General features: G+C 40.2%; 4 protein-coding genes across 12 annotated transcripts; 3 read left to right on the top strand and 1 right to left on the bottom strand.

Annotated features, from left to right (window-relative positions):
- On the bottom strand, window positions 327-5,043 carry LOC104779442 (transcription factor IIIB 60 kDa subunit-like). Its single transcript, XM_010503806.2, has 19 exons — window positions 4,789-5,043; window positions 4,579-4,656; window positions 4,354-4,435; window positions 3,815-3,890; window positions 3,590-3,678; window positions 3,401-3,486; window positions 3,210-3,266; window positions 2,976-3,088; window positions 2,714-2,802; window positions 2,514-2,600; window positions 2,322-2,402; window positions 2,029-2,172; window positions 1,808-1,919; window positions 1,618-1,700; window positions 1,374-1,454; window positions 1,209-1,292; window positions 976-1,065; window positions 721-777; window positions 327-628 (listed from the first exon to the last, which is right to left on the bottom strand). Exons 2-19 carry the CDS (start codon window positions 4,638-4,640, stop codon window positions 434-436), a joined length of 1,668 nt encoding a protein of 555 aa, XP_010502108.1. The 5' UTR covers window positions 4,641-4,656; window positions 4,789-5,043; the 3' UTR covers window positions 327-433.
- On the top strand, window positions 5,279-8,539 carry LOC104779441 (actin-interacting protein 1-1). Its single transcript, XM_010503805.2, has 6 exons — window positions 5,279-5,820; window positions 5,970-6,131; window positions 6,226-6,412; window positions 6,477-6,902; window positions 7,014-7,427; window positions 8,158-8,539. Exons 1-6 carry the CDS (start codon window positions 5,429-5,431, stop codon window positions 8,413-8,415), a joined length of 1,839 nt encoding a protein of 612 aa, XP_010502107.1. The 5' UTR covers window positions 5,279-5,428; the 3' UTR covers window positions 8,416-8,539.
- LOC104779439 (ABC transporter G family member 7-like) lies at window positions 8,729-12,777 on the top strand. Of its 9 annotated transcripts, none has more exons than XR_002037637.1 (13): window positions 8,729-9,135; window positions 9,290-9,480; window positions 9,570-9,720; window positions 9,810-9,942; window positions 10,024-10,225; window positions 10,314-10,590; window positions 10,831-10,962; window positions 11,081-11,301; window positions 11,473-11,685; window positions 11,782-11,866; window positions 11,946-12,328; window positions 12,434-12,508; window positions 12,620-12,777. XR_002037637.1 is itself a non-coding variant. In XM_010503804.2 (12 exons), the coding sequence occupies exons 1-12, from the start codon at window positions 8,869-8,871 to the stop codon at window positions 12,442-12,444; spliced, it is 2,187 nt and encodes a 728-aa protein (XP_010502106.1). In that variant the 5' UTR covers window positions 8,729-8,868; the 3' UTR covers window positions 12,445-12,605. The 9 variants fall into 9 exon arrangements, 2 of the variants coding, with proteins under 2 accessions (XP_010502106.1, XP_019099970.1); XR_766462.2 differs by having other exon boundaries at window positions 11,946-12,249; window positions 12,625-12,775; XR_766460.2 differs by having other exon boundaries at window positions 11,946-12,249; window positions 12,431-12,508; window positions 12,625-12,775.
- On the top strand, window positions 13,786-14,632 carry LOC104779431. The gene has a single exon (XM_010503794.2). It carries the CDS (start codon window positions 13,959-13,961, stop codon window positions 14,418-14,420), a length of 462 nt encoding a protein of 153 aa, XP_010502096.1. The 5' UTR covers window positions 13,786-13,958; the 3' UTR covers window positions 14,421-14,632.

Here is a 14,952-nt window from a genome sequence, read left to right as displayed (position 1 = left end):
GTTACAAGCCAGCTTCGAGTCGCATAACTGTAAGAAAGAATGTGTCTGATGACTCACTCTACTTATGTAGTCAGTCAGGCAATTAATGAATGTGTCCGATGAGTGGTTTATTATGATTCTCTGGTCTCAACTGAAAAACTAGTAAAACTAATATTATGTAATAATAACTTTATAGTTTTGTGAATGGAATTCTCCAGTTCTTAAAGCTTAGTTAGCTCGATTTCTAATTCAAATTTCTCAACTTGCTGCAAGAATAATGAGACATCATCGTCTGGGTGTTCTTATGTTTTCTATGCAAAATTTTGTAGACCACTTAACGATTTGTATTACTCCAGTCCCGTTGTAATATTTTCCATTTTGATTTAAGTCCGATAGAATGCGACGTATATTTTAGTAAGAAAAACGAATCAAAATATATACGATAAAAGTATCATTAGTACAATCCAAAATCATAACCATCCTCTTCCTCTTCTTCCACTTCGTCTTCATAGAATTTCTCATCTGTGTTCATCTCGTATGGTGCTGCGTCATCTTCTTCATCTTCTTCATCTTCAACAGTCTCATGATCTTCCTTGTTCTTCTCTGTAACTGTCTCGGTTTTCGATTTCTTCTGTGACTTCTCAGCTGGCTGAAATGAAGAAGAAACAAGAACAAAATTCTTAATAAAGACCTGAAAGTGATGAGAACTAAGGAAACAAGAAGAGAGGATAATAAACTTACGAAAGTATCGAAGAGCTCGTCCAAAGCATCGTAGTTGATACACCTACTACTAAGTCTCTGTAAGAGACGAGTGAAGACTGAAGTCAGAAAGAGGAAGAAACACACTCCAAAAGTTTTCTTCAGAGCTATGTATTATTAGATATGTTCCGGTTTCAGGGTTTAATTTCGCAGATGGTAATTGCTGAATAAACTTGGTTACATCACAATACTCCGCTTTTAAGTATTAAAGGCATCAAAGAAGATGCATAGTTTTACCTTCCTCTCAAGTGTTCTTCGAACTGCTTCCGCGGCTGTAGCTGGTGGAGGCGCGTTCTTTGCTTCCTCAGCACGTTTTTGTCGCTTTTCCTATATCAAGAGAGAAAAGAGAACAGGAGTTTGATTGAGAGAAACCATATAGGTCATTCATGGACATCATAATATTTTCCATAAGTCAAATACTTGATCTAAAGCATGAACATAATAATTGCAAACTTTTAAATCGAGAGCACCTTTCTAGATTTAGTCACATCTGCGTATTCTGGGAAATTAGCATTGCTCGCAGCTTCACTAGCTGCCTTCTTAGCTGCTTGTTCCTAGAAAACAATATAATTTGGTAAGATTCTTATGTTTATAACAACTCACAAGGAATACAAGAGAAGATGGATGATATATACCCTAAGATATGGTCCGTTTTCTAACTCAAACATGGTCTTCTTGAAGAGTATTTCGTCCTCATTGAGAAAACAGCCACCCACCTGGGACACAGTGAAATATCAAATCATCAAATGTGAAGTTAAAATGTTGTAAGGAAAACAGCCCGAAATAGAGTGAAAAGAATTTTTCCATTTCATGTTCCATCTTCCAGGTTAAAACATTCTACTTAGAATCTAATACAACACAAGGAAAATTATTGCCCACCTCATCATCACCATCGAGATAGGAAAGATTGCCTGATTCATCCGAAGCTTCAGCATCCCAATCTGTTTCACTTTCACTTTTCTCTGAGACACACCACAAAAAAAAAGTTCTCAAAGGCTCAACCAATAGCACAAAAAAAAATAACTCTAATCTATTTCCATAGTTGTTCATCGTGGTTTAAGTTACGTACCAATTCCTCCCTCGTTTTCTTCTCTAGCTGCTTTTTCCATTCTCTCTTTCTCTGCTCGCTGGAAAGCAGGAGGATCCGACCCACCAACAACTCCACCAGAAATTTGAATGAACTGCCAGAAAAATTATTTTTGATTGTCAACTCTCGATCGGAGCCATTAATTTGTCGCCAGTTGCATAACCATAAAATAAAAATGGAAAGAGACAAGTCCGGAGACTTACATCATCGTGACAGTCCTTACATAATCCATAACCAAAAGGTTTTGAATCCTTATGTTTACAGTTCACTACTCCTTCGTCAGAATTTGGTCTTGGGGTATAAGTTTGTTTACGCAATATGTTTTCGCTTTTATCAAGCTCATCAACCTAGACAAGCATGTACAAACAATTGAAAAAGTATCAGCATAAAATCAACAAGTAATTATATGAGGCAAAAAATTTTTTTTGACAACATCTAATATATTAGCGTATAACTCTACAACTAGAAACGATTTGAACATAATCCTGCAACTCACAGTCAAATTTGCAGCCTCGGTATTAGCAAACTCATTCAATCTTTTGGTTATTGTTGCTTCACACATATGCACCGTTTTTGCCTGAAAAATATTTAGAAACACACACATCAAATCGAAACATCTCCTTGCTCTCTCATCTTTATAACAATACAATATTCTTTAAAAAAGAGGCTTAAAAGATCATATTCTTACAATATCTGCCCTAGAGCACGTGATACCATGAGAAAGTGCAGCTATGTAAATTGCTGCTCCACATATTCCACTTGGTTTCCGGCCGGTCTGCAAAGCCAATAAATAGATGGCCAACATTAACACAAGCCATAATAATAAATAACTCTTAAGACAAAAGAACATGTAGGAAACTATCCTTGTAACTATAAATAAAATCGCACCTGCATCCAATCTCTCTTCATACTAGATATAATGCTTGTAACCGTTTTCAAGAAATTTTTTGGAATATTGTTTGCACCTTTCAATAAGCCTGCAAGTGTATAATGAAACAAGGATTTGATATAACTGTTTGTATTTGGACTGATATGTTCACACACACCAACTAAAATATATATATATATATATACATAAAATAGAATGTTGTGCATCATCAACCCGATAGATAAAGAAAAAGAATGGGAGCCAAAAGGACGACATACGTACTGTTTACGAATCGAGGAATGTAGATTGAAGGATCAACAAGCTCCTCATAGTTCCTGTTTTCCACAAGGTACAGCAATTCGCAGAGTTGCAAGTAGACAGAACCTAACTCGTAACTAGACATGAAACCAAATTAATATATACCAGCATTACTCGACGACTCTGCATGCAGTAGTCTTAACAGGCTGTATCAAATAAAGAGAAAAGTAGTATGCGAATGAAAACAACTCATCTTACACGCTAACTCGAAGGTAGCTTGAAAAATCAATAAGAAGTAACGGAATTTTCTCTGTCCTACCAAGTAAAAGAAAGTATTTTAGTAACATATATACAGCGAAATAAGGCATCACCCGTAACATAATAACTCATCAGCATGATATATAACGAGGGAAAGAAATCTGTAAGTAGGATTTTACTAAGATTCTAACCTGCAAGTCCTGCAAGTCAAGTAGAGACAGGAAGACTGTACAAGTTCAGTTCTGCGCCCTTTAGTGAAGTTTTGGTGAAGTGCCATCTTCAGAAGATAAATACAAAGTTAGACGACAGCGACCGTGTAAGAATCCTGACGGATTGACTAATAAATAATATTCAGAGGATATGTAAAAACCTAAACATACTTCAAAGAATTTGGCAGCCGTCTCAATCAAATAATCTTTTTCATCACCAATTCCCAAGGCATCTTTCAAATTCCTTAACTCATCTTTAGCTGCCAAAACAACAAAAGGTAAAANGGTAAGCATGTCTCTCTCTCTCTAGCTGAAGACTAGCTAGATCATGTATAAGTGGCAGTACTATTAAGGCCAGGCCAGCACAGCAGTGAACAGAAGAAAGTGTTATTATACCTATTCTCAATCTCCTTTCACGTGAGATTGAAATCCCACTATGAACACTCCTCACTATGTTACCAGACGCTTGGCTCTGCGGACACAGAAATAAATAATTTCAAAGAAACGCAAGAATGAAAACCATAAAGAGATAAGCATCCTAGAGAGAGAAGCAACTCTCTAGATATCACTGAAAATCCGTTGTCTATTAATCTCTATTATTCATATATTTCTAATGATTTGTAGCCAATTAAGGTGGTGTTTCATGTTTTGCAGTACTCTCTCTCGGGTAGTATAGTATATAAAATCTGGCACCATAACAGCCTGACCGAAAAGTATTTGTATATCTAATTTACTATCAGTAGACCATGTAAGTCTAACTTAGGTGTCATACAACATCCTATCCTAGAAGAGATTTTGACAATCTATATAACAATAATAGTCTGATCAGATCCATCCTCTAATAATATGGCATCCTATTGATTGATCACACACACACACACACACGTCTTTTATAGGTGTACAGAAGAATAAGGGCAGAGCTTTCTTAGTAGTACCTGTCCAGCCGCATTCTTAACGAATGTAACATCAGTAGAAAAATTGAAATTTTCCAATATCCTCCCACATAAATCACATGCCCTACAAGTACAAACAAACAAATACAAACAAACAAAAGAGAGCACAACATAAACGAAACGAAACCAAGATCGAATCATCATACAACTACTCAGGAACTAGCAAGCAAAGAAACCCTCAAATCTTAAATCCAAAACTCTACTTACAAACCACCGTCGAAGGGGCGAATTCCGGGAACATTCTTGGCACAATGGTTACACCACACCATGGCTGCCCCTCCTTCTCTAAAATTCACAAGAGATTTTGATTGTTAGGAAAATCTCTGATTCTTTCTCGCGAGCAATTGTAAAAAAGGGTCCCTATATTCTCTCATTCATATTCGTGTATGAAAATAAACAAACTCAGTAAATACATACCCGTGCTAGCTCTGTGACGCAAAAAGTAAGTGTTCGACCTATGTGTGTCTCCTCGGAATCAGCGATTGAATCAGAACTCCAATTCGCGAGAGAAGGATCTGATCTATATATATAGCGGAAACCAATATCAACGACGAACCCGTACTACATAGTGGCGGAGGACTTCTCCGTCCTTCAAAAATCGCAGCTTGACTTAAGTTTAATTCTCCTGTGACTGTGTGCTTTACTAATTTACGATCGGAACCATTCAAGTTGTGCCGTGCTAGCTGTGACTGTTTTATATCGATCGATTTCCTTGGGTCGGAAAGGGATTTAAACAGGCTGATCTGTTTATTAAATGGGTTTTTACAGGCCTGTTTAATAGATTGGTTGGGATTTATAAATGGGTTTTCACAGGCCCGTTTAATAGATTGGTTGGGATTAATAAATGGGTTTTCACAGGCCCGTTACAATTTCATTTCCGATTCCATATTTGGTAATCTCTCTCTCTCTCTCTCCTTCCGCCGTGAGACAGAATCGTTCAAAATCCTCAATCCTTAATTTCCGCCATTGTTTTTTTTTTTTCTCCTAAACACTCTCAAGAAGAAGAAGAGATGACGCACGCACTCCTTCGTCCTCCCTCTCTTCTACCAATTCGACGATGGCGAAACTGCTCGAGACCTTCCCTTGCGTTCCCTCCACCGAACGAGGCCGGGGTATTCTTATCTCCGGCGACTCCAAATCCGACTCCATTCTCTACTGCAACGGCCGCTCCGTCTTCATTCGTAGCCTCCGCCAACCTCAAGACGTACAGGTTTACGGAGAACACGGCTATGCCGTTACCGTCGCTCGCTACTCTCCCAACGGCGAGTGGATCGCTTCCGCTGATGTCTCTGGCACGGTTCGCGTTTGGGGAACGCACAACGGTTTCGTGTTGAAGAACGAGTTCAGAGTCCTCGCTGGTCGCATCGATGACCTCCAATGGTCCTTCGATGGCCTTCGTATTGTCGCTTCCGGCGATGGAAAGGGCAAATCGCTTGTTCGATCCTTCGCGTGAGTTCCTCTTCGCTGATTTTTAGATTCAATTTCGAATTGTATGCGTTTCCTTGGAAATTTGGCTAGTTAGGTTCCATGAGATTTTCTTAGATTAGATTAGCTGGAACTATCTATAGAGGCTTGATCAGTATGCGTTTGTTGTATAGATGGGACTCAGGGAATACAATGGGAGATTTTGATGGCCATTCTCGTAGGGTTCTGAGTTGTGCCTTCAAGCCAACGCGACCTTTCAGAATCGCCACTTGCGGGGAAGACTTCTTGGTTAACTTTTACGACGGTCCACCTTTTAAGTTTCACTCTTCCCACAGGCAGGAAGATTTCTTATTATATGTTTGTCTCTCGGATATTCAACTCTATGTTTGTATTCTTGACTAATTGTAATAATACATCTGTGCTTCACAGGGAGCATTCCAACTTCGTCAACTGCATCAGATATTCACCTGACGGTACTAAATTCATTACTGTAAGCTCCGACAAGAAGGGTATGATTTACGATGGCAAGACTGGAGATAAAATTGGAGAATTGGCCTCCGAAGATGGCCACAAAGGCAGCATCTACGCTGTTAGCTGGAGCCCCGACAGTAAACGGGTAATGTTGTCAATGTGTTTGTTCTATTTGCAGTTTTTTACTGACATTGATGAGTTTTTTTTAGGTGCTCACTGTCTCTGCTGATAAGTCTGCCAAGGTATGGGAGGTAGCTGAAGACGGAACTGTTGGCTCTGTGATTAAGACATTGACGTTCATGGAATCTGGTGGAGCAGAAGACATGCTTGTGGGATGTCTTTGGCAGAACGATCATCTCATTACAGTGTCTCTTGGCGGTACCATGTCCTTGTACTCTGCTGATGATATGGATAAGCCTCCCTTGCTCTTTTCTGGACATATAAAGAACGTCACATCTCTGGCTATTCTCGGGACAAACCAGAAGACGATTCTGTCTTGCAGCTATGATGGTCTCATTGTTAAATGGTTACAAGGGGTTGGGTACAGTTGCAAGCTGCAAATGAAAGATAACACCAAAATCAAGCGCTTAGCGGCTACTGAATCTGGCCTTCTCTTATCCGGGTTTGATAACAAGGTAAAAAAAGTTCTGATCTCAAAATGCATGTCTTTCTTCAATGGGATTTAAGTTTGGATCGTTGTTGAAGTCGGTTACATCATCGAGTATGACTAGTTCAATTCTTGACAGGTGTGGAGAATTCCTTTAACTGACAACGAATTTGGAGCTGCAGAACATGTAGATATAGGCCATCAGCCTTTGGACATAAGCATAGCCGTTGATTCACCTGAATCAACAGCACTAGTGTCGTTTGATTCTGGAGTTGCATTGCTCAATGGTCTGAGCATTTTGAGCAAGATCGATCTGGGGTTTGCGGTAGCAGCCTCTGTGATCTCACCTGATGGGAGAGAAGCGATAGTAGGAGGGCAAGACGGGAAGTTACACATTTACTCAGTCTCAGGGGACAACAGCCTCAAAGAAGAAGCAGTGCTAGAGAAACACAGAGGTGCTTTGACAGTGATACGTTACTCTCCTGACTTAACAATGTTTGCTTCTGGTGACGCCAACCGCGAAGCTGTAGTCTGGGATCGCGAGACCAAACAGGTGACGGGATTAGAGGCGTTCTTGTGTCTCATATATGTTTAATCATATGCTTTAAAACGCACACTAATCTGGTAGTGCGGCGGTGTTTTGGATTTGCAGGTGAAGCTAAACAACNGTTCTGATCTCAAAATGCATGTCTTTCTTCAATGGGATTTAAGTTTGGATCGTTGTTGAAGTCGGTTACATCATCGAGTATGACTAGTTCAATTCTTGACAGGTGTGGAGAATTCCTTTAACTGACAACGAATTTGGAGCTGCAGAACATGTAGATATAGGCCATCAGCCTTTGGACATAAGCATAGCCGTTGATTCACCTGAATCAACAGCACTAGTGTCGTTTGATTCTGGAGTTGCATTGCTCAATGGTCTGAGCATTTTGAGCAAGATCGATCTGGGGTTTGCGGTAGCAGCCTCTGTGATCTCACCTGATGGGAGAGAAGCGATAGTAGGAGGGCAAGACGGGAAGTTACACATTTACTCAGTCTCAGGGGACAACAGCCTCAAAGAAGAAGCAGTGCTAGAGAAACACAGAGGTGCTTTGACAGTGATACGTTACTCTCCTGACTTAACAATGTTTGCTTCTGGTGACGCCAACCGCGAAGCTGTAGTCTGGGATCGCGAGACCAAACAGGTGACGGGATTAGAGGCGTTCTTGTGTCTCATATATGTTTAATCATATGCTTTAAAACGCACACTAATCTGGTAGTGCGGCGGTGTTTTGGATTTGCAGGTGAAGCTAAACAACATGTTGTTCCACACGGCTCGTATAAACTGCTTGGCATGGTCACCAAACAACAGGATGGTCGCCACTGGGTCCATAGACACTTGCGTGATTGTATACGAAGTGGACAAGCCAGCTTCGAGTCGCATAACTGCAAGAAACGCTCATCTTGGCGGAGTGAACGCAGTTGGCTTCGTCGATGAATGCACAGTAGCAAGTTCCGGGGAAGATGCTGCAGTTCGTTTATGGGAGATCGAGCCTCAATGACCCAAACCAGAGTTGCTGTCATAAGCTTTTTTTAACCATCCTTGAAAAATTGTCGTAGTCTCTATCTATTTGACTGTGGTTTGTTTGTATTTTAAGCTTTTAATAATAAGTATTAAGTATCTTATCATCAAGTGCACACGTGTCTAAGATCTAGCCAATCTCAATGGTCAACTCACTCCGTCGTGGTGATTAGTAGCGTCTCTAATTTACTATACATAAAATGATGACGAGTCAAAGGACACATATGGTTAATTAATTAAGGGAAAATTAAAATTTAAACAAAGGTTAAATAATTAAGGGGAAGAGATAGTGTTTGTTTTGGAGCCTAGCCTTTGCCTTGGTTGGTTCTTACTTGTTACTACTTTGCTTCGTACGGGCGTTGAAGCTTTACCTCACCGGAGGTTCCAAGGAGAAGACGACACTACACTGATACAGCGAAACAAATTACATATTATGGCGCCTTTTGGCGGGAAATCCATAGTCGACGCTGTTTCAGGCATCGGAGGGAACGAAGTTGGCCGGGCTCTGGCCGCGGTGGCCGCCGCTCTCTTGGTCCGCCTCTTCGCTGGACCTGGCATCGCCCTCCTACCTGAAAACGAAGCTGACGATGATTACGCTGAGACGGAAGACGGTGGTGATTCTTCTCCGGGTAAAATTCGCCCGGAGACAATCCGTTGGAGGAACATCACCTGCTCTCTCTCCGATAAGTCTTCCAAATCGGTGAGCACGTTTCTTCCTCCTCTTTTTTGTGCTGATATGAGTCTTTCGAACTCTTGCAATTTTTGAACATTATGTATATGATCCATTTCAATGTTGTTTTGATCTTTTAGCTGAATCATACTTGCTTTGATGAGATTGTGTGACTCTCTCTCAGGTGCGGTTCTTGTTGAAAAATGTCTCTGGAGAAGCAAAACCAGGGAGGTTGCTAGCGATTATGGGTCCTTCTGGATCTGGGAAGACAACATTGCTCAATGTTCTTGCTGGACAGCTTGGTTCATCACCACGTTTGCATTTGTCTGGTCTCTTGGAGTTCAATGGCAAATCCAGCTCTAGCAGGGCTTATAAGTAGGTCTTTTTTGTTGTTGTTATACAAGTCTTTATAGTTGTGTTAACTCTGATCTTTTTTTGTTTGACGGAGTTTCTTGCAATGGCAGGCTTGCCTTTGTGAGACAGGAGGATCTCTTTTTTTCGCAGTTGACTGTCAGGGAAACACTTTCTTTCGCAACCGAGCTTCAGCTTCCGGAGATCTCTTCTGCTGATGAAAGGGACGAGTATGTGAACAACCTCCTGCTCAAACTTGGTCTGGTGAGGTTTCATTCATCTCTGCATTTTTTAGATAATCTGGTGGTGGATTGAAATTTGTTTCTTGATTATTCTTTGTTTATCTCCAAAAGGTCAGCTGTGCAGATTCATGTGTTGGCGATGCAAAAGTCCGTGGGATCAGCGGTGGAGAAAAGAAGCGGCTGTCACTTGCGTGTGAATTGATCGCTAGTCCCTCTGTCATATTTGCTGATGAACCCACAACTGGTAGATGCCTGCTCTTGTCTGATTCTAATCATTTTGATGGGTTGGGTTTAAAAACTGATGCATATTCTCTGTGGTCTTCAGGGCTTGACGCCTTCCAGGCTGAGAAAGTGATGGAGACATTGCAAAAGCTTGCACAGGATGGACACACTGTCATCTGCTCCATACACCAGCCTAGAGGTTCCGTGTACGCTAAATTTGACGACATTGTGTTACTTACAGAAGGAACTTTAGTCTATGCTGGCCCTGCAGGGAAAGAACCTCTGTCATATTTCGGGAACTTCGGGTTGTTTTTTCTGAACGTTTCCTTTTATATATCAAGCAAGTGCTTTTAGGATTGTCATCTGAAAACTGTTCCTCTGATCCTTGAGCAGGTTCCTTTGCCCAGAGCACGTAAACCCGGCTGAGTTTCTTGCTGATCTTATATCAGTTGACTACAGTTCTTCAGAGAGTGTCTACTCTTCGCAGAAGAGAGTACATGCTCTTGTTGATGCGTTCTCTCAGCGTTCATCATCGGTTCTTTATGCCACTCCCCTCGGCATTAAAGATGAAACAAAGAACAGCATGAAACCTCGCAGAAAAGCCATTGTTGAGAGAAAAGATGGTTGGTGGAGGCAGTTTTTTTTGCTGCTTAAGCGTGCATGGATGCAGGTATGCTCCTATCTATGCACGATTTAAAGAACTCTTTCCATAACATGTTTACAAATTGAAAAAAATTCTCTAGACTTCAAAAAAATATCGACTTACGAATTTGAAGGTAAGAATGTAGGAAGACTCTTAAGAAATAGATATCTGGGAGAATCTTGGAATTGTCTACTGTCATGTTTGAATTGTACATACTATTATAACATGACAGTTTTTCTGATTGATTTTTTTCATATGACTCCATAGGCTTCTCGAGATGGGCCAACAAACAAAGTTCGTGCAAGAATGTCTGTTGCATCTGCTCTGATATTTGGGTCCGTTTTCTGGAGAATGGGGAAGTCTCAGACGTCAATTCAGGACAGAATGGGTTTGCTTCAGGTCTAGCACATTTTTTCTTTTGCTATATACATCTCTCTTATTTGTGTTGTTTGAAGCAATTCTTTAGTAAGCGTAGCTTATATATATACTAAGCAATGATATATGATGTATACTTCAGGTTGCTGCAATAAACACGGCAATGGCAGCTCTCACAAAGACAGTTGGTGTCTTTCCTAAAGAGCGTGCCATTGTGGATAGAGAACGGTCCAAAGGGTCTTATTCTTTAGGCCCTTACCTGCTCTCCAAAACAATAGCTGAGATTCCCATTGGAGCTGCATTTCCTCTGATGTTTGGTGCTGTACTATACCCCATGGCTCGCCTCAATCCCGCTTTGTCAAGGTTATTCCTATGATTTCATCTTTTGCTATTCCTGTGGCCAGGTGGTCCCTAACCTGCATGGCACTGATAAGCCATTCTTGAGTTTTCCCCGTGTACTTGACCAACCAATGAACTCTTGAGAGATGTACATGACATGACAGCAATGTCCCTAACAAACAATTTTCTTGGCAGATTTGGAAAGTTTTGTGGGATAGTGACTGTGGAGTCTTTTGCTGCTTCTGCAATGGGTCTAACTGTTGGAGCTATGGTTCCAAGCACAGAAGCTGCAATGGCTGTGGGACCATCTCTCATGACAGTTTTCATCGTGTTTGGAGGTTACTATGTCAATGCAGACAACACCCCAATCATCTTCCGTTGGATTCCTCGTGCTTCATTGATCAGATGGTGAATCACCTCATCTCAAATTACCATACAGAAATGATAACCTCTCGCGTATATATCTACTCTCTTTACTCTTAGCATCCATTCTTCTTTGTTCAGGGCCTTCCAGGGACTCTCCATCAACGAATTCAGCGGCCTCAAGTTCGATCATCAGAACTCATTTGACGTCCAAACTGGAGAACAGGTAACAACGAGTTTAATCAATTAAACCCTATTCATTGTCACTGTCTTCGAGGTCATCGGAATTTACATGTTTGCTGCAGGCATTAGAAATACTGTCGTTTGGAGGAAGACAGATAAGGGAGACGATAGCAGCTCAAAGCCGGATTCTGATGTTCTGGTATAGCGCCACGTACCTTCTCCTGGAGAAAAACAAGCCAAAGTATCAAAAGCTTGAGCTTCTTCTTGACAATGGAGATACCGAGAATCCAAGAGTGCAGCTGGATGAACCAGAGGTTGATCAAGGGGAGGAGGAGCCTGAAGATGATCTCAAGCAGCCATTTGACGAGCAAAGTAAAACATCGGACTCAGATGAGCTTGACGAAATCCGTCCCTTTGTCCTCGAAGGTTTGTAAAATTGTAGTTGCCTCCTACTAATAATCATTGAAAAGAACATACTAAGAACAACAGGCACAATAACTAAAAGGTGAAAGAAAGATCAATGTATACATACTACCCATTCGTGATAGCTTATTACAGTTAGTAAATTAAGCGTTGTGGTGATTATGGATTCATCTCCATTCTCCAGCAGGTCGCAAGTGAGAGAGAATAAAGGGATTTGAATAAAAGAGTTGCTCCTCTTACCTCTCAATGCCTTAAACCCAATGTAAGACCCATCTCCATTTCTTTAGGCTTCTTATCTCTTGTTCTTCTATCCACAATAAATATTAAAAATAAAAATAAAAACAAGGTTTTGACACTAATATTCATAATTTAGTGTAGATTTTAGGTGAAGAAAAGGTCCATTGCGGTGACTTTCAAACAAAACAAAAAAACTGTGAAGAAGGAAAGAACGTATTACTACTACCTGAAACATTGAACATTGGCTGAAATTTCAAATTCGATACTGGTAACGTCAGGACCGACGTCTGAAGATTCCGATTCAACCAAATTCAACTTAAAAGATTTATTTTGCTTTATACTAATAACCGAATTAATTCATAACTAAAGAATTGAATTAAGATAATAATATATAAGAAGCCGCCCATTGAGAGAAAGTCAAAACACCCATCTGATTCATGATGAGTGGACGTGGCGTCCGGTCCAAACATTCTCGTACCCTTTACGTTGCCAACAAATATGTATATAAATTTTTTAACAAACAAACGAAGGCCAAAATGAAAACTTAAGGTTACAAAGTGCTGCATTAATTATGAGTTTTGGAGAAGACAAATAGAAGCTTCGACTTGTGTACTAATAAAGCATCCAATATTAAAGAAGTAAGCGCAGGATTGAAAAGTAGGGCACCGACTTGTACGCCTTTTCAGGTGCAATTACATAAACAAATGGGAAGGTCAAATCTGTTATAAAGAAATAGATATAATATTCTAGATTCTAGAGAGTTATATCTTTTTAGATTAATATGGTCGTAGGAAAGAGTCGCTATATGCAATTTTGGGGTACATACATCAATTCATCATGTGCTATTATTTGTTAATGGAGGGGTTTCTCTTCTCAATTTCACATCACTTTCCTATTCCCGTGTCTCCCAATCCAACAAGCTAACGTACCGTATGATGCATATCAATGGTACAAACCTTGTCAATGCATCGTCATCACCATCTTTCTTTTATCATTACCATATCTTATTTGATTGGACATTATACACGATTCTAAATCATCCAACGCGAATGTACAGATTAAATCGAAAATTTGAAGTGTCTCAGTTCCGGGAGCGGGATATATATCAATTAAAAAATCAACATTTTCGAGCTGGATCGGAGCAGAAAAATGAGAATACAAAACAAGAAACGAACAAGGATGGAATGGAAACACAGCCAAAGAAAACATACATAAAAAAACGTAAAAAAACACAAGTGGTTCCAATTAATCAAATTGAGAGGATGGCAACGCGCTTAATCATTAAACCATATACAACCCCACACCACTTTTTTTATTTATTTAAATTAATGGATTACTTTACCATATAAATGGTTTAATTATTGTTATCTAAATGATTCGGTTATAAATACCATGCATTTCCAACTGTCCATCATCTTCTCCAACCAACAACACATTCCAATCAAAATCATAACACAACAATCAATCTGACAAATATGGAGGCTACACTGCTTTCTTCGCTAGCTTCGTTTTCACCACTCCGTTTCCACCCATTGGTGTTATCATCATCACGGAGAACCAATAAGATGATGAGCGTCTCTGCTGGGGCGTCTTCAGGAAAAGACCATTACTACTACGGAGGAGGGAGGTTGGTGGACGAGAACATGATCGTCCTTAGGAAACGCATACACGAGACGAAGATGGTTGAGCGTAACTACGAGCCTCCTTCTCACTGGATGGATTGGGAGAAGCGTTTCTACAGCAGCTACGACTCTGTTATCTGCGATTCCGTTGGTCTCCTTCAGAGCTTCCTCATGAACTCCCGCCCCACCGTAGCCATCGCAACGCTGCTCATCCTCCTCGTCAGCGTTCCCGTTTCCTCCACCGCCATCGCGTTTCGCCTTCTTGACCTCCTTCAGTGGCTTCTCGCCGCCGCTACATCTGCCAGCGTGGCCTGATATTTGATTATGTTAAATATTACTTGCTTAATTAGTAAACCAACCCATATTCTTTGATTATTTATCTGATGTTTTTCTCTACATTAGCTTAAGCCTTAAGATATGTGTACAGAGCTCGTTTATTTATTCTTTCATGTGATTTTGTAATTTTCTTGATATGTAACTATATGTCATTTAATGAATGCGATCGTAATAAAATATTTGTTGACGAAGTTAGTGGACTTTCTATTTTTGTTGGTCCAATGTAATAATTTTGTTGGTAATTTCATTTTCTAATTGGTTTTATTATTTTTCCCCCTAAAAGAAGGCGAGTGGACGATAGAACGGCGACCCTGGTCGCTCCTTTTTGGTCCAAAGAACTACTGCGTGACCTGTGACCATGTATATATAATCTTAACTTAATAGATGCTGACTGTATATTAATAGTAATCTAATCTAAAATGGTACTAGTATTTAATCATCCCACTCCAATATTAAATATTTCGATTGATGAACAACGTTGTCCCAATGTTTTTCCTCTTGTTCAAAAAAT

This window comes from Camelina sativa, chromosome 4, assembly GCF_000633955.1.
Source record: "Camelina sativa cultivar DH55 chromosome 4, Cs, whole genome shotgun sequence".
Lineage (NCBI taxonomy): Eukaryota > Viridiplantae > Streptophyta > Magnoliopsida > Brassicales > Brassicaceae > Camelina > Camelina sativa.
Note: the sequence above shows the minus strand (reverse complement) of the source record. Positions and strands in the feature narration are given on the sequence as shown.